The 23,028-nt window shown below is 32.1% G+C and overlaps 1 protein-coding gene across 1 annotated transcript; it reads left to right on the top strand.

Annotated features, from left to right (window-relative positions):
* Positions 1–2,905: 2,905 nt before the first annotated feature.
* Positions 2,906–3,292, top strand: LOC129968253 (uncharacterized). Its single transcript, XM_056082107.1, has one exon. It carries the CDS (start codon positions 2,906–2,908, stop codon positions 3,290–3,292), a length of 387 nt encoding a protein of 128 aa, XP_055938082.1.
* The last annotated feature ends 19,736 nt before the right edge of the window (positions 3,293–23,028 follow it).

Raw genomic sequence — 23,028 nt, 5'->3', positions numbered from 1 at the left:
GCACATGGAATTCAATTAGGAGTAATAGATATATTATACCAAAAATATAAAGAACAGAAGAATCCAAATACTGTGGATATAGAAACTTCGGATTCCAACTTTGAAAAGAGTAAGAGTGAGAGTGATATTGACAATGAAGATAATGACAATGTAATTGCTGAAGAAGATATTGCTAATGAGGATGAAATATTAACCTATCAAGAATTGCTTCCTATAGTTTATAAAGTTCGAAAAATTGTTAAAATATTTAAACGTTCCCCTATAAAAAGGATATATTACTAACATATATACTAACTGAAAATAGAACAGAATATATGTTAATATTAGATTTAAAAAACACGTTGGAACAGTTTACTCCTAATGATGGAACGATTTTTGAAACTGAGAAATCCAATCCAAAAAGCAATAATCGACTTAAACCTGTAAATTAATTTTTCAGATAGTGAATTCGACTTAATATCCAGAACTATATCATCTCTACTTCTAATAAAACTGACTATTGAGGCATTATGTCGGAGAGATTCTAATTTATTAACAGCTAATGCAACAATAAATTTCATGTTGCAGTCACTGAAAGAACAGCACACATTAGTATCTGAAGAATTATATATTACATTGAAAAATGGCACAGAAGAAAGGCATACCGAAATAGAAAATGTCTTATGGTATTTACATAATTCTAATGATTTTAAAACTGAAAATGAAAAGAAGAAAAGAAAATAACCAATTCAAATCTGATTAAGTTAGAGTAAAGTTTCTTAAATTTTTTTTCCCACAAACCTATCCACATTCAGAATTCGGTTCAATTATCGAAGATTAGGATGTCACTACTGTCGATAGTGAAAAGAAATTGTCTCTTGAACAAAAATTAGAATTAGTGATAATATAATAATAACAAAATAGAAGTTTTGAATTTTAAAAAAATTCAACAAACAAAAATACAATACAGAAATCAGCTATATCCAAAACCATCCGAGGATAAATCGATTTATTTGAAGATGAGGGATTTAGAGGTAAATACTTGGAAAAGTATATCGCGCATTGCTAACAGTACCACCCACTAGCGTAGATGCCGAAAGAGCGTTTTCGACAGCTGGTTATTTTTACACAAAATTATATTTCAAGCTTAATGACAGTACACTAGACGCATTATGTTTTTTTAGATCACATTTCAAAAATTTGTAATAGTACCACAAACTGAATAGTGATAGTTACACTTTTTTGTGATTTAAATAAATAAGATGTTTCTTTACTTTTTTTGTGATTATATACTGTTATAATTTATAAGTTACAAATTATTTTTTGTGATATTTGCACTCTCTAACAAAACTGGCAAATAAAACAAATAAACACCTGTGTTTTCTTTCTTTTTCCAAAATTTCTAATACCGGTATTAAAACCGGTATCGCGGTATTAAGATTCAAAAAATACCGAATACCGGTATTGAAATTTTGGTCCGGTATTGCAATCCCTACATACGTCAAATTAGCAGATCCTGAATTCATTTCCCCCCAAAAAGTTGATATATTTATAAGTGCAGAAATATTCTTAAGTATCTTAAAAGAAAATAGATTTGATGTAAATAATTCGTTAATTTTGCAAGAAACTGTATCTGCACATGTACTAAGTGGAACAATTCAAGGTAAACAGGAATCACAGAATTGTGGTTTAATTTCTCAAATAGATAACTTAGATAATTTGTTAAAGAAATTTTCTGAAGTCAAAAACATGATAGATACACCTAAATTTAAAAATATTGAAGAATTAGCATGCGAATAAAATTTCAAGCAGACTTATCGTAGGGATGAGCAAGGTAAATATACTGTTAACCTTCCTCTTAAGAAGAATATGTAATTAGGCAATTCCATTCAAACAGCAAAATAAAGATTAGATAGTCTATGGAAGCTATTAAGTAAAGATCCGAATTTTGCTACTCTTTATTGTAATTTTAGGAATGAATATGAACAATTGGGTCATATGCAAAAATTAGTTAATAATGACAATGTAAAATATGTCATGCCTCATTACTGCGTTTACAAAACCGATAGTAGTACAACAAAGTTACGTGAAGTTTTCGATGCCTCTGCTGCATCAATATCAGGTGTATCCTTGAATAAATGTGTTGCTAAAAGGAGGTGTTGTTCAAGATGACTCGTTATTGAGATTCCGAAAGCACAATCTTATTGAGTTTCCGAAAGCATAAGGTTGCATTTACTGCTGATGTTAAGAAAGTGCACAGGCAGATTTGGGTTAATCATGAGCAGTGTAATTTTCAGTGCATTCTTTGGGAAACTAGAAGTTCTGAAGAATCTTCATTTTATAAGCTTTAAGCTTCTTACAGTTACATACGGCACGAAATCTGCTCCCCACTTAGCTACGAGAGTACTAAACCAATTAGCAATTCACAAATTTCTTTTAGCATCTGCTGTACCCTTACAAAAAAATTTACGTTGATGAGGTTCTCTCTGGTTCAAATGATGTTTCTACTGCAATAAAATTAAAGCAAGAATTGATTTCTCTTTTAAAAGCTGGTGGCATGGATTTGCGCAAATGGTGCGCAAACAATGAAATGCTTTTAGAATATGTTCCATCTGAAGATCAGGGTTATCAGTTTGGTGATTCTGATAAAAATACAATTAAATCACTTGCCTTCAGATGGATCCCAAAAGAAGACTGCTTTAGTTTCAATGTCACTCTATCAACTAGTATTCCTACAAAGTGAGCTGTTTTGGCTGATATAGCTATACGTTTTGACCCACTTGGTCTTCTAGAAACAGTGATAGTAAAGGCACAGAGCTTCCTCCAGAGATTGTGGCTACATAAAATTAAATGGGATCAAGAGTTACCACATCAGGAAAATCGCGAATGGGACATATTCAGATATTGTTTAGGGGATATTACAAAGATGCAAATTCCTCGTTGCATTCTAACTGACTCCCTCAAGGAAGTTGAACTGCATGATTTTGCTGACGCATCGAAAGATGCTTATGGCGCAGTGATCTATCTTCGAAGTGTTACTATACTGAATCATGTGAAAGTTTCACTACTATGGAGCAAATCTAAAGTTGCTCCATTTAAAGTGGTGACAATACTCCGACTTGAGCTATGCGCTGCTGAGCCTGTTGCTAAGCTCGCTTCTAAAACTGTGTCATCTCTTATCATATATAAAATTTGCATCTACTCAAATCCGACTATAGTGCTTGTCTGGATTAATACTTCATCGTATCTGCATAAGGTGTTTCTGTCAAATAGAATTTCCCGCATCCAAGAGCGGACGAAAGAATTTTTCTAACATTATGTAAAAACTTGTGAAAATCCTGCTGATATTATTTCACGTGATATGGCTCCTCTTTAAATTATGACCAATAATTTGTGGTGGAATGATCCACAGTTTCTTCAATAAGTTAATGTTGAACTTAGTGATGAAGTAACATTCCTACTGATGAGGAATATTTTCATGAATTGAAACGAGAGACTAATAAGACTCTAATTTTACGTGTGGATGCAACATTTTCAGATTTACTTTTATGTATTAATAACAAATATTTTAAATTAATTCGTATTGTAAGTTTTTTTTTAGTTTTATTAACAATGTAAGAAATCCTAAGAATAAGTTGCATGTACCTCTTTCTGCAGTAGAATTACAAAGAGGTAAATCATTTTTGTTTAAATCTGGGCAAGAAATTGCATTTCAGGGTGATATAAAGCTATTTCTTCATGGAAAACAACCCACAGGTAAGATTAAAAATCTAAATCCTTTTCTTGATGAAGATGGAATTTTGAGAGTAGGAGGTCGTATTTAACACAGCAGTGTAAATTTTGACCAGAGACATCCAGTTGTCTTTCCTGACAAAAGTAATTTGACAAAAATTATTGTTATGTATTTTCAATTGAAAAATTTGCATATTGGGCCTCAAAATTTATTGTAATGTGTTCGTAGAGAATTCTGACCCTTAAATGGAAGGAATGTTTGTAGAAAAATTGTCCACAGTTGTATTAGCTTTTTTAAAGCAAAACCTTTGTCTAATGAACAAATTATGGGCAATTTGCCAAAATTACATGTGAATGTAAATTTCTCCTTTTAACTATACAGGTATCGACTTCTGTGGACTGTTTTTCATAAAGTTTAAATGTCTAAGGAAAGGTTTGTATCATAAAATTTGTGTTTTTATATTTATCTGTATGGTTACTAAAGGTATTCACTTAGATATTGTTTCTGATCCAACTTCTGAATCATTCGTTGCATTCCTCAAAATGTTCTTTTCAAGACGAGGTAAATCGCAATTTATTTTTAGTGATAATGGCAAGAATTTTGTAAGTGGTAATTCTGAAGTAATGGAATTAGCTCTTATGTTAACTAAATATGATGGATATTTATGAATTTTTTTATCTGAAGTGGGCATTTAGTGGAAATTTCTTCCTCTCAGAGCACCTAATTATGGTGGCTTATGGGGGGCAGGTATCAAATCCTTATAATACCATCTAAAACGTGTTCTTGGAGTTTCAAAGTTAACATATGAGGAATATTTTACTATTCTGAATCAGATCGAAGGAAGTTTGAATTCCCGTCCTATCACTCCTTTGTCAAGTGACGTGGATGATCTGGAAATTCTTACATCTGGACATTTTCTCATTTTTGTGCCAAGCACATCCCTTGTTGAACCTACTTTAATAAACACGAAAATAATAGATTGAATTTATATCAAAGAACATCAAAAATTTTTACAATTCATATGGAAAAGATGGGAAAATAAATATTTAAGTACTTTGCAACAAAGATATATATGGATAATTAGGAAACAAAATTTAAAAATTGGTGACATGGTTTTGCTCTAAGAAGGAAATCTTTCATGTTGTAAATGGATTTTAGTTACAATTTTAAATGTATTCTGTGGTAAAGACAATGTAGTAAGAGTAGTAAATATTAAAATTCATTCTACTATCTATAAACGATCCATTTCTAAAATTGCACTTTTGCCATTGGAAGTCTAATTTCTCTTTACATGATTTCTAAATGTTTACTTTGAAATTTGTAAGATTCTCTTTAATACTTGTGGTGAATCTTATGTCTGAAAACTGCGATGTTAATTGTTATTTATTTTATTTGCATTTTCTTATTCAGTGCTAGTGCAACTGTTTGTACTTGTTAAGAATTATTAATGTCATTTTCATTTACTTACTGCATTGTCTTCCTTCTTTTTATAAAAAATGTAATTTTTGAAAGGTTTATTACTTAGGGGCTGGAATGTTCAGTACTTTGCTACCAACACGCCAAGTTGGCAAGCCCTCATTCAAGGGTTGCTCCTTTTTGTAAATGTGCGGGTCATGAAACGCCAGGAGTGTTTAGAACTCGGAACGCTATGGTTACCGTTATTAGCGGGGTGACTCCATGCCCCTTTTCATAGAAATAAACCGCATTTTATAGAAGCATCGTTTCATCACTTAAAGCTACACCGCAATTCCTTAGTTAATTTCGATTAGTTACACCGCATTATTTAGTTCATTTCCCAATCTCAATTGCGGAGCCATCATCGGCTTCCACAACATTTTTGGTCCATCGACGCCTACGCGCACTATATTTCAATTTGATATCCATCCAAATTAGTTATGGCAAATGATTTAGTTGTCTTGAATAGAGGAAAGGGGAGTATTACAGGACAGTTGACAAAACTGCGAACATTCATTGAAAAAGGAGAAAATTTAACTGAATCGACTTTGATTACCCAACTGGATATTCTTTCGAGAACAAGTACAAGATTTGAAGAACTGAGAAACGAAGTTATAGGACTGTGTCGGACAATGACTTTGATCAAGTGGAATCCAGTCAATCCGAACTCGAGGATGAAATTTTAAAAAAAGAGGTAAGCCTCAAATCCATTTTACAAAAACTCAAATCAAATTTTGTGTTTCTAATTCTACAAATAGTGCTATTATTAAATAATACATAGGTATTACATTCAAACTGCAATACAAAGATTAGATAGTGTATGAAAGTGATTAAATACTGATCCGAATTTTGCTAATCTTTATTGTAATTTTGAGAAAGAATATGAACAATTGGGTCTTATCGAAAAATTAGATAATATTGACAATGTAAAATATACCATACATCATGACGGCATCTACAAATCTGATAGTAGTACAACAAATTTACGTCTAGTTTTCCATGCCTGTGCTGCATCTACTTCAGGTGTATCCTAGAAAAACTGTTTGCTAAAAGGTGGTTTTGTTCAAGATGACTTGTTTTCAATCTTATTGAGATTCCAAAAGTATAAGGTTGCATTTACTGCTGATATCAAGAAAATGTACAGGCAGATTTCGATTAATCCTGAGCAGTGTAATTTTCAGTGCATTCTTTGAAAAACTAGTTCTGAAGAACCTACATTTTATAAGCTTCTTACAGTTACATACGGCACCATTTCTGCTCCCTACTTAGCTATGAGAGTACTAAACCAATTAGCAATAGATGAGCAACACAAATTTCCTTTAGCATCTGCGGTAACAATAAAAGATTTTTACGTTTTTCATGCTCTCTCTGGTGCAGATGACGTTTCTACTGCGATAAAATTACAGCAAGAATAGATTTCTCTTCTAAAAGCTGGCGGCATGGATTCGCACATATGGTGCTCAAACAATGAAATGCTATTAGAATCTCTTCCATCTGAAGATCAAGGTTATCAGTTTGGTGATTCTGATAAAATTACAATAAAAACATTTGGCTTGAGATGGAACCCAAAGAAGACTGGTTTAGTTTCAATGTCACTCCATCAACTAGTATCCCCACAAAGTGTGCTGTTTTGGCTGATATAGCTACACTTTTTGACCCACTTTGTTTTCTAGAACAAGTGACAGTAATGGCAGAGATCTTCCTCCAGAGATTGTGGCTACACAAAATTAAATGGGATCAAGAGTTACCACATCAGGAAAATCGCGAATGGGACATATTCATATATTGTTTAGGGGATATTAAAAAGATGCAAATTCCTCGTTGCATTCTAACTGACTCCCTCAAAGAAGTTGAACTGCATGATTTTGCTGACTCATCGAAAGATGCTTATGGCACAGTCATCTATCTTCGATGTGTTACTATACTGAATCATGTGAAATTTTCACTACTATGCGTCAAATCTAAAGCTGCTCCAATTAATGTGATGATAATACCCCGTCTTGAGCTTAGCGCTGCTGAGCTCCTTGCTAAGCTCGCTTCTAAAACTGTGTCATCTCTTAACCTGAAAATAGATAAAATTTGCATCTACTCAGATTCGACTTTACTGCTTGCCTGGATTAATACTCCATCATATCTACTTAATGTGTTTGTGTGAAATAGAATTTCCCGCATAGAAGAGCTGACGAAAGAATTTTCCTAACATCATGTAAAAACTTGTGGAAATCCTGCTGATATTATTTCACGTGGTATGACTACTCATCAACTTTTCAACAATCATTTGTAGTGGAGTGGTTCACAGTTTCTTCAAAAAGTTACTGTTGAATTTAGTGATGAAGTAACATTTCTGCTGATGAGGAATATTTTCATGAATTGAAAGGAGAGAGTAATAAAACTCTTATTTTAAGTGTAGATGCTACAGTTTTAGATATACTTTTATGTATTAATAACAAATATTTTAAATTAATTCGTATTGTAAGTTTTTTTTAGTTTTTTTAACAATGTAAGAAATCCCAAGAAAAAGTTGCATGTATCTCTTTATGCAGTAGAATTACAAAGGGGTAAATCATTCTTGTTTAAATCTGTGTAAGAAATTGCATTTCAGGGTGATATAAAGTTACTTCTTCATGGAAAACAACCCACAGGTAAGATTTAAAATCTAAATCCTTTTCTTGATGAAGATGGAATTTTGAGAGTAAGAAGTCGTATTCAACACAGCAGTGTAAATTATGACCAGTTATTACATCCAGTTATCTTACCTGAGAAAAATAATTTAACAAAAATTATTGTTATGTATTTTCATTTGAAAAATTTGCATATTGGGCCTCAAAATTTATTGTATTGTATTCGTAGAGAATTCTGGCCCTTAAATGGAAGCCATGTTTGTAGAAAAATTGTCCACGGTTGTATTACCTGCTTCAAAGTAAAACACTTGACTAATGAAAAAATTAAAGGAAATTTGCCAAAACAACGTGTGAATATAAATGCTACTTTTAACTGTACAGGTATCAACTTGTGGACTGTTTTTCATAAAGTATAAAGATCAAAGGAAAGGTTTGTATCATAAACTTTATGTTTGTATATTTATCTGTATGGTTACTAAAGTTATTCTGTCAGATATTTTATCTGATCTAAGTTCTGAATCATTCACTGCATGCCTGAAAAAGTTCTTTTCAAGTCATTTGGAAAAATGGCAAAATAAATGTTAAGTACTTTACAACAAAGACATAGATGGATAGTTAAGAAACAAAATTTAAAAATTTATGACATGGTTTTGCTCTAAGAAGAAAATCTTCTATGTTGCAAAATTTTATTTTAGGAAGAATTATAAATGTATTCTATGATAAAGACAATGTAGTAAGAATAGTAAATATTAAAACTCATTCTGGTATCTATAAACGATCCATTTCTAAAATTGCACTTTTGCCATTGGAAGTCTAATTTCTCTTTACATGATTTCTAAATGTGTACTTTGAAATCTGTAAGATTCTCTTTAATACTTGTGGTGAAACTTATGTCTGAAAACTGCGATTTAATTGTTATTTATTTTATTTGTATTTTCTTATTCAGTGCTAGTGCAACTGTTTGTACTTGTTAACAATTATTAATGTCATTTTCATTTAATTACTGCATTGTCTTCCTTCTTTTTAAAAAAAATGTAATTTTTGAAATGTTTATTACTTAGGGGGTGGAATGTTCAGTACTTTGCTACTAACACGCCAAGTTGGCAAGTGCTCATTCAAGGGTTGCTCCTTTTTGTAAATGCGCAGGTCATAATCCGCCAGAACTGTTTAGAACTCGGAACGCAATGCGATCCCGTTGGAAGCGGGTTGACCCCATGCCCCTTTTCATAGAAATAAACCGCATTTTATAGAAGCATCATTTCATCACTTAAAGCTACACCGCAATTCCTTAGTTAATTTTGATTAGTTACACCGCATTATTTAGTTCATTTCCCAATCTCAATTGCGGAGCCATCATCGGCTTCCACAACATTTTTGGTCCATCGCCGCCTACGCGCACTATATTTCAATTTGATATCCATCCAAATTAGTTATGGCAAGTGATTTAGTTGTCTTGAATAGAAGAAATGGGAGTATAAGAGGATAGTTGACAAAACTGCGAACATTCATTGAAAAAGGAGAAAATTTAACTGAATCGACAGTGATTACCCAAATGGACATTCTTTCGAAAAAAAGTACAAGATTTTAAGAACTGAGATACGAACGTTATAGGACTGTGTCGGACAATGACATTGATCAAATGGAATCCAGGCTATCCGAACTCGAGGATGAAATTTTAAAATAGAAGTAAGCAACAAATCCATTTTACATGATCTCAAATCTACTTCTGATTCTAATTCTACAAATGGTTCTATTATTAAAGATTCCATAGATAAAGCTTCTTCAGTTAGGTTACCGGAGATACCTCTTTCATAGTTTAATGGCAAAATAGGTGAATGGTATTAATTTAAGCAACATTTCCTAAATTTAATAAATGATAATCCCAATTTAATTGAAAACCAAAAGTGCTACTTTTTACGTTCATGTTTGAGAAGCGATGCAAAATTGTTAGAAATTATGAAGATACATATAATTCCGTTCTTTAAGCTTAATTGAATAGATTGCAATTGAATAGATTGTATTCTTAAAAATTTAAGAGCATTAAATGTTTTAAAATATGAACGTAATGAATATTCAGATGCTATTTTAAGAAATATAATTATGCAAAAATTAGACCGCGAACTTCGAAAGTAATTTGAATTTTCCTTAGTAGACAGGGAATTACCTGCTTTTGATGATTTCATAGAATTTTTTGAAAGATGATATCAAGTTTTAAATGCCATTGAGCACAATATTCCATACAAATCTAAATATTCGGATGTTAGTGAACAGAAAAATAAAGCACGAAGTCTATTTGTTAAGCCATCGAATAACCTCAAGTGTTGTATACTGTGTAGAAACGCTGATCATCCATTGCTTAAATGCGATCAGTTTTGTCAATTCTCCTCGTAAAAGGGATATTAAATTGTTCGAGAAAAACATTTATGTTTAATTTGTTCGGTTCTCACGAAATCGCTCAATGCAAATCGAAACACCCTTGGTTCACTTGCAAAGCAAAGCCTCATACTTTATTTCACCGGATGCAGTTGTCTACAGTAAATGATGACTTATCTTCAATGAATTCAAGCCCGACTCCAGCAGTCTCAATTTCTTACACATCTTCGTTGGGCAACCCTTCCCCCCTGACATCCTGTTTCGTTACGCAAATGAAAATACTGATTCTAGCTAAGGCACTTGTTTATGTTTTGGATCATTTCGGAACTGTCAGAAAAGGTAGGGCTTTACTGCACTATAGAAGCATGTGTAATTTGATGACATCTGATTTCGCCAATGCACTTCGTTTAAAGAAAGGAAAAATAAATGTTCCAGTATCGGGGATTTCCGATACTACTCTTAATGTAAAAAGAAAAAGTACCTTCACAATTTTCATCTCTGATGGTTATTTTACTGCAACTCTAGATTTCTTAGTCATTCCGAAAATCACAGATCTATTGTCTTGAACATCTATTGATTTAGAACAAATAGTAATTCCGCCATACGTCAAATTAGCAGATCCTGAATTCCTTTCTTCCCAAAAAGATGATATATTTATAAGTGCAGAAATATTCTTAAGTATCTTAAAAGAAAATAGATTTGATGTAAATAATTCGTTAATTTTGCAAGAAACTGTATTTGGACTTGTACTAAGTGGAACAATTCAAGGTAAACAAGAATCACAGCATTGCGGTTTAATTTCTCAAATAGATAACTCAGATAATTTGTTAAAGAAATTTTGAGAAGTTGGAAATATGATAGATACACCTACATCTAAAAATATAGAAGAATGCGTAGAAATATAGAAGCAACCTACATCTAAGAATATATTAACATGCGAAGGAAATTTCATGCAGGTATAAGCAAGATAAATATCTTGCTCTTAAGAAGATTATGCAATTAAGCAATTCCATTCAAACTGCAAAACAGATTAGATAGTCAATGGAAGCGATTAAATAATGATCCAAATTTTGCTAATCTTAATTGTAATTTTATGAAAGAATATGAACAATTGTGTCATATGCGAAAATTAGTTAATAATAACAATGTAAAATATGTCATGCCAGGGGTATAATTGAAGAACTGTTTGCTAAAAGCATGTGTTGTTCAAGATGACTTGTTTTCAATCTTATTGATATTACATACGGCTCCAAATCTGCTCCCTACTTAGCTACGAGAGTACTAAACCCATTAGCAATAGATGAGCAACACAAATTTCCATTAGCATCTGCTGTAACCTTAAAAGATTTTTACGTTGATTATGTTCACTCTGGTGCAGATGACATTTCTACTACAATAAAATTACAGCAAGAATTGATATCTCTTCTAAAAACTTGTGGCATGCATTTGCACAAATGGTGCGCAAACAATGAAATGCTTTTAGAATCTGTTCCATCTGAAGATCAGGGTTATCAGTTTCGTGATTTTGATAAAAATTAAAACTCTTGTCTTGAGATGGAACCCAAAAGAAGACTGCTTTAGTTTCAATGTCATTCCATCAACCAGCATTCCCACAAAGCGAGCTGTTTTGCCTGATATAGCTAAACCTTTTGACCCACTTGGTCTTCTAGCGCCAGTGATAGTAAATGCAAAGATATTCCTCCAGAGATTGTGGCTACACAAAATTGAATGGAATCAAGAGTTACCACATGAGGAAAAACACGAATGGGACAAATTCAGATAGAGTTTAGGAGATATTGCATTCTAATTGACTCCATCAAGGAAGTTGAACTACATGGTTTTGCTGACGCATCGAAAGATGCTTATGGCGCAGTCATCTATCTTCGTTGTGTTACTATACTGAATCACGTGAAAGTTTCTCTACTATGTAGCAAATCTAAGTTGCTCCAATTTAGGTGGTGACAATACCTCGACTTGAGCTATGCGCTACTGAGCTTCTTGCTAAGCTCGCTTCTAAAACTGTCTCATTCATCTCTTAACCTGAAAATACATAAAATTTGCATATACTCAGATTCGACTTTACTGCTTGCCTGGATTAATACTCCATCATATCTACTTAAGGTGTTTGTGTGAAATAGAATTTCCCTCATCTAAGAGCTGACGAAAGAATTTTCCTGACATCATGTAAGTACTTTTGAAAAAACTGCTGATATTATTTCACGTGGTATGACTGACTCCTCATCAACTTATGAACAATCATTTGTGGTGGAATTGTCCAGAGTTTCTACAGCAAGTTACTGTTGAATTTAGTGGTGAAGTAACATTCTTACTGATCAGGAATATTTTCACGAATCGAAAGGAGAAACTAATGCGACTCTACTTTTAAGTGTGGATGCAACATTTTCAGATTTACTTTTATGCATTACTAACAAATATTCTAAATTAATTCGTATTGGAAGTTTTCTTTTTAGATTTTATAACAATTTTAGATATCCTAAGAATAGGTTGCATATGCCTCTTTCTACAGTCGAATTACAAAGGGGTAAATCATTCTTGCTTAAATCTGTGCAAGAAATTGCATTTCAGGGTGATTTACAGTTACTTCTTCATGGAAAACAACACACAGGTAAAATTAAAACTCTAAATCCTTTTCTTGATGAAGATGGAATTTTGAGAGTAGGAGGTCGAATTCAATACAGTAGTGTAAATTTTGACCAGAGACATCCAGTTATCTTACCTGACAAAAATAATTTAACAAAAATTATTGTATTATCATTTGAAAAATTTGCATATTGGGCCTCAAAATTTATGGTATTGTGTTCGTAGAAAATTCTGGCCCTTCAATTAAAGGAATGTTTGTAGAGAAATTGTCCACAGTTGTATTACCTGTTTCAAAGCAAAGCCTTTGACTAATGAACAAATTATGGGCAATTTGCCAAAAGAACGTGTGAATGTAAATTCCCCTTTTAACTTTACATGTATCGATTTGTGTGGACCGTTTTTCATCTATCTATACTTATAATAAAGCTCAATGTGTGTGTGTGTGTGTGTGTGTGTGTATGTGTGTGTGTGTGTGTGTGTGTGTGTGTGTGTGTTGGCGCTCTACAGGCCAGGTCATTTGACATACAGCTACCAAATTTGGTACATGTATACCTTAGAGGTCGGGAATGTGCACCTGGGGTCAATTTTTTTGAAATTTTAATTAGAATTTTAATTATTAATTAAAAACTAACTTTCCCGCCAAAAAAATCTTCCATTTTCTCCACCGCCAACTTTTCCGCCAAAATAATCTTCCATTTTCCCCAACGCCAAAAGACTTAGGCTTTAGTTCTTTTTTTCTCCCAACAGTAAAGAGGCTAGGGTTAAGATTTTTCGGCGGATTATTTCAAACGATTCTGTTTATTTTCTTAATGTTTTATGCATTTAAAATGAAACATTGTTAATTAATCGATCCTTCAGATTCATTCTGAAGTACTTTTGAATTAAAATAAAACAGAATAAAGGAAATTAAAAATTTCTAATCCGCATAGCGTTACCCCAACTGGCGTAGAAAAAAAATCACGTATTTGCGTTACGTAACTGGCATTGAAATTTCACGCATGCGCTTTGTGTTCAGAATTCGGCATTGTGTTGACGAATTATTATCATCGGATGCGGACTGGATTTAAATTTTTTTTAGGTTCGTTGCATGTTTTTGTAATTAAAATGTATTTATGTTAGTTATATATTTTTTGTATATGCTTATAGTTTTAAGTGCATCGTTTTTTAAGTAGTTTTTTTAAAACCTGTTTTAAACCGTCTATTTTAAACGATTCGTTTCATTTTCTTAGTTTGATGCATTTAAAAGTAAACATTGTTAATGAATCGATCTGCTCATGATGAATCTAAGAAAATTTTGTTGACAAATTCTTGAGATAATACGTAAATTGAAAAAGATATTCTTTAGTGCCCATAAAGTTTAAACGCTGAGTGACTCTATTTTCATTAATCAGATTATAAAAAAATTCTTTGTTTCAGTAAAAAATATTATTATATTAATTGCAGATTAATTGTTTCCACTTTAATTTAAAACATAAATTCTACGGGTGCTAACAGAAAATGAGAGAGATACATATTACGTTATGACTGAAGGCCTTTATAATATTATGAGTGAATTATATGACTATCAAAATTTGAAGTTTTAAAATATTTTGATGAAGAAGCTATTAAAGTAGGAATTGCATAAAATATTTAAATATAAAAATTTTAGCGAACATTAAGATTGGCGAACCGGTTGGTCGACAAATTCTTGAGATATTACATAAATTAAGAAAGATATTTTTTAGTTCCCATAAGGTTTAAATGCTCAGTGACTCTGTTTTCGTTAATCATGTTATTAAAAAAAATTAACATTTATTGACGAACACGAACACACTGATATTCACCGTTACTCTGATTAGATGTTATAAAATCTGAATAGATAAACATAAACGTGTAAACAGCTGTGCGCCGGTTTCTATGGCAACACAGCTGGAAAAGGAAAAGAAGTTTCCGAAGAAAATTCACGCATGCGCATTGTTCTGATTGTTGTCATGGCAACCACTTTCAACAGATGATTTAAATTATTTTTAGGTTAGTTACATGCTTTTGTAAGTAAATTGTATTTATGTTAGTTATATATTTTTTGTATATGCTTATAGTTTTAAGTACATCGTTTTTTAAGTAGTTTTTTTAAACCTGTTTTAGACCGATTATTTTAAACGATTCATTTTATTTTCTTAGTGTTTAATGCATTGAAAATGAAACATTGTTCATTAAACGATCTGTTCATGATGAATCTGAGAAAATTTTGTTGACAAATTCTTGAGATATTACATAAATTAAGAAATATATTCTTTAGTGCCCATAAAGTTTAAACGCTCAGTGACTCTATTATCAGTAATCATATTATTTAAAAAAATGCTTTGTTTCAGTAAAAAATATTATTATATTAATTGCAGATGAATCATTTACACTTTAATTTAAAGCATAAATTCTACGAGGGGTAACAGAAAATTAGAGAAATACATATCACGTTATGACTGAAGGCCTTTATAATATTATGAGTGAATTATATGACTATCAAAATTTGAAGTTTTAAAATATTTTGCTGAAGAATCTGTTAAAGTTGGAATTGCATAAAATATTTAATTATTAAAATTTTAACGAACATTAAGATTGGCGAACCGGCTGGTCGCCAAAGGCGGCTAGTACTTATAATAAAGCTCAATGTGTGTGTGTGTGTGTGTGTGTGTGTGTGTGTGTGTGTGTGTGTGTGTGTGTGTGTGTGTGTGTGTGTGTGTTGGCGCTCTACAGGCCAGGTCATTTGACATACAGCTATCAAATTTGGTACATGTATACCTTAGAGGTCGGGAATGTGCACCTGGGGTCCCTTTTTTTGAAATTTTAATTAGAATTTAAATTATTAATTAAAAACTAACTTTCCCGCCAAAAAAATCTTCCATTTTCCCCACCGCCAACTTTTCCGCCAAAAAAATCTTCCATTTTCGCCACCGCCAAACGAGTAAGGCTTCCGTGTTTTTTTTCTCCCAACAGTTATGAGGCTAGGGGTAGTATTTTTCGGCGGATTATTTCAAACGATTCTGTTTATTTTCTTAATGTTTGATGCATTTAAAATTAAACATTGTTAATTAATCGATCCTTCAGATTCATTCTGAAGTACTTTTGAATTAAAATAAAACAGAATAAAGGAAATTAAAAATTTCTAATCCGCATAGCGTTACCCCAACTGGCGTAGAAAAAAAATCACGTATTTGCGTTACGTAACTGGCGTTGAAAATTCACGCATGCGCTTTGTGTTCTGAATTCCGCATTGTGTTGACGAATTATTATCAACTGATGCAGACTGGATTTAAATTTTTTTTAGGTTCGTTGCATGCTTTTGTAATTAAAATGTATTTATGTTAGTTATATATTTTTTGTATATGCTTATAGTTTTAAGTGCATCGTTTTTTAAGTAGTTTTTTTAAAACCTGTTTTAAACCGTCTATTTTAAACGATTTGTTTCATTTTCTTAGTGTTTGATGCATTTAAAAGTAAACATTGTTAATGAATCGATCTGCTCATGATGAATCTAAGAAAATTTTGTTGACAAATTCTTGAGATAATACGTAAATTGAAAAAGATATTCTTTAGTGCCCATAAAGTTTAAACGCTGAGTGACTCTATTTTCATTAATCAGATTATAAAAAAATTCTTTGTTTCAGTAAAAAAATATTATTATATTAATTGCAGATGAATTCTTTCCACTTTAATTTAAAGCATAAATTCTACGGGTGCTAACAGAAAATTAGAGAGATACATATTACGTTATGACTGAAGGCCTTTATAATATTATGAGTGAATAATATGACTATCAAAATTTGAAGTTTTAAAATATTTTGATGAAGAAGCTATTAAAGTAGGAATTGCATAAAATATTTAAATATAAAAATTTTAATGAACATTAAGATTGGCGAACCGGCTGGTCGACAAATTCTTGAGATATTACATAAATTAAGAAAGATATTTTTTAGTTCCCATAAGGTTTAAATGCTCAGTGACTCTGTTTTCGTTAATCATGTTATTAAAAAAATTAACATTTATTGACGAACACGGACACACTGATATTCACCGTTACTCTGATTAGATGTTACAAAATCTGAATAGATAAACATAAACGTGTAAACAGCTGTGCGCCGGTTTCTATGGCAACACAGCTGCAAAGGGAAAAGAAGTTTCTAATACAGAACATCTGCTTTACACAATTTTATAGAATAACTTTTCCCCTTTTTCGTTTCATTTTTTTTAAAAATTACTTATTTAATAAGAACACCTGCTTTACCCAATTTTTTAGAATAGTTATTTTCCCCTCTTCGCTTGCTTTAAAAAAACATCTATACTTATATATAAAGTTCAATGTGTGTGTGTTTGTGTGTGTTGGCGCTCCTCGGAAAAGACCATTTGACCTACAGCTACCAAATTTGGTACATGTATACCTTAGAGGTCGGGAATGTGCACCTGGGGTCCCTTTTTTTGAATTTTTAATTAGAATTTTAATTATTAATTAAAAGCTAACTCTCTCGACAAAAAATTATTCATTTTCCCTACCACGAAATGAGTAAGAGTTCAGTTTTTTTCCCCGACAGTAATGAGGCTAGGCTTAAGATTTTTCGGCTGATTATTTCAAAGGATTCTGTTTATTTTCGTAATGTTTGGTGCATTTAAAATTAAACATTGTTAATTAATCGATCTTTCAGATTAATTCTGCAATACTTTTGAATTAAAATAAAACAGAATAAAGGAAATAAAAATGTCTAATCTGCATAGCGTTACCCCAACTGGCTTAGAAAAACTCACGCATTTGCGTTACCGTAACTAGCTTTGTAAATTCACGCATGCACATTGTGTTCTGATTGTTGACATGACAACAAATATCAACGGACGATTTAAATTATTTTTAGATTAGTTGCATGCTTTTGTAATTAAAGTGTATTTATGTTAGTTATATATTATTTGTGTATGCTTATAGTTTTAAGACCATCGTCTTTTAAGTAGTTTTTTTAAACCTGTTTTCAACCGATTATTTTAAACGATTGGGTTTTTTTTTTAGTGTTTGATGCATTTAAAATTAAACATTCTTAATTAATCAATCTGGTCATGATGAATCTGAGAAAATTTTGTTGACAAATTTTTGAAATATTACATAAATTAAGAAAGATATTCTTTAGTGCCCATAAAGTTTAAACACTCAGTGACTGTTTTCAATAATCATATTACAAAAAAAAATACTTTGTTTCAGTAAAAAATATTATTATATTAATTGCAGATTAATCCTTTCCACTTTAATTTAAAGTATAAATTCTATGGGAGCCAACAGAAAATGAGAGAGATACATATTACGTTATGACTGAAGGCGTTTATAATATTATGAGTGAATTATATGCCTATCAAAATTTGAAGTTTAAAAATATTTTGATGAAGAAGCTATTAAAGTAGGAATTGCATAAAATATTTAATTATGAAAATTTTAACGAACATTAAGATTGGCGAACCGGCTGGTCGCCAAAGGCGGCTAGTAAATTATAAAGGTCAAAGGAAAGGTTTATATCATAAAATTTATATTTGTATATTTATCTGTATGGTTACTAAAGGTATTCACTTAGATATTGTTTCTGATCTAACTTCTGAATCATTGATTGCATGCCTCAAAAGGTTCTTTTCAAGACGAGGTAAATCGAAATTTAATTTAAGTGTTAAGAATTTTGTAAGTGGTAATTCTGAATTAAAGAAATTAGCTCTTATGATAACTAAACATGATGAATATTTATCAAATTTTTTAAGTGAAGAGGGCCTTCAGTCGAAATTTCTTCCTCCCAGTGCACCTAATTTTGGTGGCTTATGGGAGGCAGGTGGCATATCCTTCAAATACCATCTCAAACGTGTTCTTGGAGTTTCAAAGTTAACATATGAGGAATATTTTACTATTCTGCATCAGATCGAAGGAATTTTTAATTCCCGTCCAGTTACCCCTTTGTCTAGTGACATGGACGATCTGGAAATTCTGACACCTGGACATTTTCTCATTTGTCGGCCAATCACATCCATTGTTGAACCTAATTGAACAAAAACGAAAATAATAGATTGAATTTCTAGCAAAGAACATCAAAAATGGTACAGGTCATATGGAAAAGAAGGCAAAATAAACATTTAAGTACTTTGCAATAATGACATAAATGGATAAATAAGAAAGAAAACATAAAAATTGGTGACATGGTTTTGCTCAAAGAAGAATATCTTCCATGTTGTAAATGGAGTTTAGGTAGAATTGTAAATGTATTCTGTGGTAAAGGCAATCTAGAAATAGTAGTAAATGTTAAAACGCATTCTGGCACCTATAAACGATCCATTTCTAAAATTGCACTTTTGCCATTGGAAGTCTAATTTATCCTTATATGATTAATTCCTAAATGTGTACTTTGAAATCTGTAAGATTCTCTTTAATCGTTGTGGTTAATCCTATGTCTGAAAACTGCAATGCTAATTGTTATTGATTTTATTGGCATTTTCTTATTCAGTGCTAGTGCAACTGTTTGTATTTGTTAAGAATTATTAATGTCATTTCCATTTATTTACTACATTAATTGTCTCCCTTGTTTTTACAAAAATGCAATTGATGTAATTGTTGAAATGTATATTTCAACGGGGGCGGCATGTTCAGCACATTTCTACCAACTCCCCAAGTTGGCAAGCGCCCATTCTAGTGTTGCTGCTTTTTGTAACTGCACGGGTCATAATCCGCCAGAACTGTTTAGAACTCGGAACGCGATGCGATCCCGTTGGAAGCGGGTTGACCCCATGCTCCTTCTCATAGATATAAACTGCATTTTATAGAAGCATCGTTTCATCACTTATAGCTACACCGCAATTCCTTAATTAATTTTAATTAGTTACACCGTATTATTTAGTTCATTTCTAAATCTCATTTGTGGAGCCATCATCGACCTCCGCAACAGAGTTGTTTGTACAAAGACTGTTTTTATGTCTTGATGCTAATTTCAAGAATATCTTTCACTTAACTTAAAATATGACGAAATTTTTCGCAATTTCCAAGTTTCTAATATTAGAATGTGTGTATTCTGAGGTATATTTTATACTAAAAATGTTGTTATTAGTTTATAAATTATGAAGAATTTCTGAGTTTGTTTTATATAAGTTATATACACTTTATTTAATTTTAAAATAAATATATTCTTAATATATGATCAAGGAATTATTTATTATAATTTTGATATATAACTGATAAAATTATTTGCAAAATATTCTGAATGTAACTTTATATTATTCAGTGATACTATTTTTTAACAGTGAATGCCTTTATCAACAATGATGTTGTCTGCTAACAGCCAAGCAATAAATACTTAGCTGAAACTACACTGTTTTCCTGTAGTAATTAAAATATTGTTGCAATTCAAGTCATTGTAACTATTACAACAAACAGAATGGAATAATTGATTTCCTTCATTCTTACTTCTACTTTCAACCGTTTAGCAGGACAAAATGATTTCTTCTGAAATATTTTGAAACCACTTAGTTTTGTTCATTAAAACTTTATTTTTACTGAATCCACATCTTAATAGCGTTAAATAGGATCCATAATTTGAGAATGCATAAAGCAAATGTAAGTTGATTTTGGTATTCGTATTATATTAGAGTTAATATTAATATTCTTTTTAATATTTTATTTACTGAAACCGTTTTTTGATTGTATTTTATATCTGGTTAAAATGGGCTCAGTTTGTCAAAATTTCCTTATACAATAACGATTCAAATAATAATGATGCATTTCTCCCTAAAATATCTGTGTTTTTAATTGATTTATTCATGTTTCTTAAATAGAGAATTTAAATGTAATGAATTTACTATTATTGGATACAATCGTATTTGTCATCCTACTTGTTTATAATTTATTTGAAATCTATTTTCCCTGCCAATATCGCACCCCAAATAATCAAACGAGGTAATATCGCAAGAAACATTTAGTGAATATTTCACTAAGCCTATTGTCTGTTTGGCGTAGTTTAACCTCCTTCTTCGCAGTTGGCGATAGCGCCAAAGCTGACAACCACCGTTTTATCTAGTCTAGGACTCCTCCGAAAAAGCTCTTGGTTGGCGAGTTGGCGATTTTTGAAAAGTGCGATAAACAGGGGGTTAAACACCCTGTTTTTTTACACACAAGCTGTTTGCTGTCATTAAAGAAATAAAAAAAAATTGCTGAAGCAGATTTTTAAACTTTAGCTAGAGATTCAACAGGATAAATTACTGTCATTTTAACAATAAAAAAATTCTAGCCTCTTTTTTGAGAAATTGTTTCTTTCTCGACTTGATAAGGGGGTTTTGAGCGTCTTATTTTATAGAAGAAAATTGGGTATTTCAATATTTAATCATTGAATACTTGAGTCCGTGATTTTGGCTCGTAAAAATATTTGACGAAACTGTAGATCAAATATAATTTCTGCTGTTATGTTTTTTATTTATTAAAATCACACACAGTAGGAAGAGAGATAGATAATCAACCTCTCCATAGATTTGGAAGATATCTACAATTATATGCAATGTGAGTTAAAATCGACAATTATCTATGTTAGCAAAAATAGGATGCTCGTTTCATATTGGGTTTTTCTTCCATCCGAATGCGTGTACACAAACTGTTGATGATTCGATGTGAGTAATCGGATTGCGAACACTGTGGGTTGAATTACCCCGTTCGCAACGATTTATCACATGAAATAAAATGATATTCCCAATTATTTATGCAAGATGTTATTTGATGGTTTTCTGCAAATGTTTTTTTCACTTTATATAAGAGCGGAAGCACTTGTGCACGCATACTTAGACGTAGATTCAGATTCTTTTTATTTTTCTCACTTGTGTTCGTAGTCTATGTCGGTGTAATATGTGATATTTCATAATGTATTAAATGTTTGTTTGTCGCAAGAAATAAAAGTCTGTGTTTTTAAGAAGTCTTCTCGACCTGCAACATTTTACAATTACCAGTCACATGCATTTTTCACTGCTATTATTTGAACATTTTACTCTGCGGGCCTTACAGACGATTGATCTTGACAATTACAGGGTTTGAACCCAAATATCGTCTGACAACTTAGGTTATGGGCCCAGGCCCAACGAATTGCAGTATGTGACTAAACGCTGGATTATAGAAGTCGAAGAAGCTTATTTGACGAATGACCGGACTTTTTGCCAGAAGTTTTCCCGTGCAGAAAAATGTAGACATAACGGATGCTAAGCAAGAATGACGCCGGGGAGATCAACTTTAGGATACGACCTTTAGACGATTCGAATTTCCCGCAGTGGAGCAAAGAAATTAAAGTTATACTTCTTGAACGGAAATTGTGGGAGATAGTTACGGAAAAGGAGGTCGAACCGGACATAAAAGATATAAAGTTGGTAAATGACTTTAAAATAAGGCGAAATAAGGCTTTCGATACGATTTTTATGAACGTCAGTAACGGTCTACGCCCGATGATAGAAAATGTAGATGACCCAGTACTAGCATGGAAAAAATTAAATGACTACTTCCAGCCCGATTCAAGAGCCAGGACGATGGCACTTAAAAATGAATTTTATAGTCTTCGCCCGGAACCACATGAAAAAATAGCCATCTATGGAAGCAAACTTGAAAGGATTGCAGAACAACTTCAAGAATGCGGACACCCCATAGACGAACAAGATAGATGTTTTCAAATCTTGCATTTTCTGCCTGATGAAATGGAGAATGTGATATAAAACATCTACCGCTGGTAGGAAAAGGACTTTAAATTTTTTTAAAGTATTGGATGAATTGATTCGGGAGGAAGGAAGACTTCATCAAAGGAAAGCTGGCCGGCCAACTGCTACATACGCGACAACCACAAGAAAGCAAGGATACAAGGACAATCTCGTGTATTTCCATTGCAATAGAAAAGTACATTTTAAAAGAGACTGACCTTTGCGAAAGAAGGAACAGGAGAGACAACCCAGGACAGAAAGGCGAAAGAAAGAGCGAGGTAATACTGCTTCAAGGTCCCGAAGTGGGGAGAGTTTGTTAATGGAGATACAACAACAACCTTGGATTTTTGATACAGCGGCGACCTCTCATTTTTGCAACTCAAGGGAGATGTTCCTGGATGATTTCGTCACCATCAACAACCAGATTTTGACTGGAGCAGTGGATGGTCAAACCACAGTCATCAAAGGAAAAGGTATTGTAAAATTAATTTTTGGTCATGTTTAATTATTACTCAGAGATGTAATGTGTACACCTAAGTTACGTAGGAATTTAATCTCAGG

Source organism: Argiope bruennichi, chromosome 5, assembly GCF_947563725.1.
Source record: "Argiope bruennichi chromosome 5, qqArgBrue1.1, whole genome shotgun sequence".
Lineage (NCBI taxonomy): Eukaryota > Metazoa > Arthropoda > Arachnida > Araneae > Araneidae > Argiope > Argiope bruennichi.
This window is presented reverse-complemented; position numbering and strand designations above follow the sequence as displayed.

Coding starts and splice junctions, on each gene's coding strand:
- LOC129968253 (XM_056082107.1), top strand. CDS start 2,906: ATGCAAATTCCTCGTTGCATTCTAACTGACTCCCTCAAGGAAGTTGAA.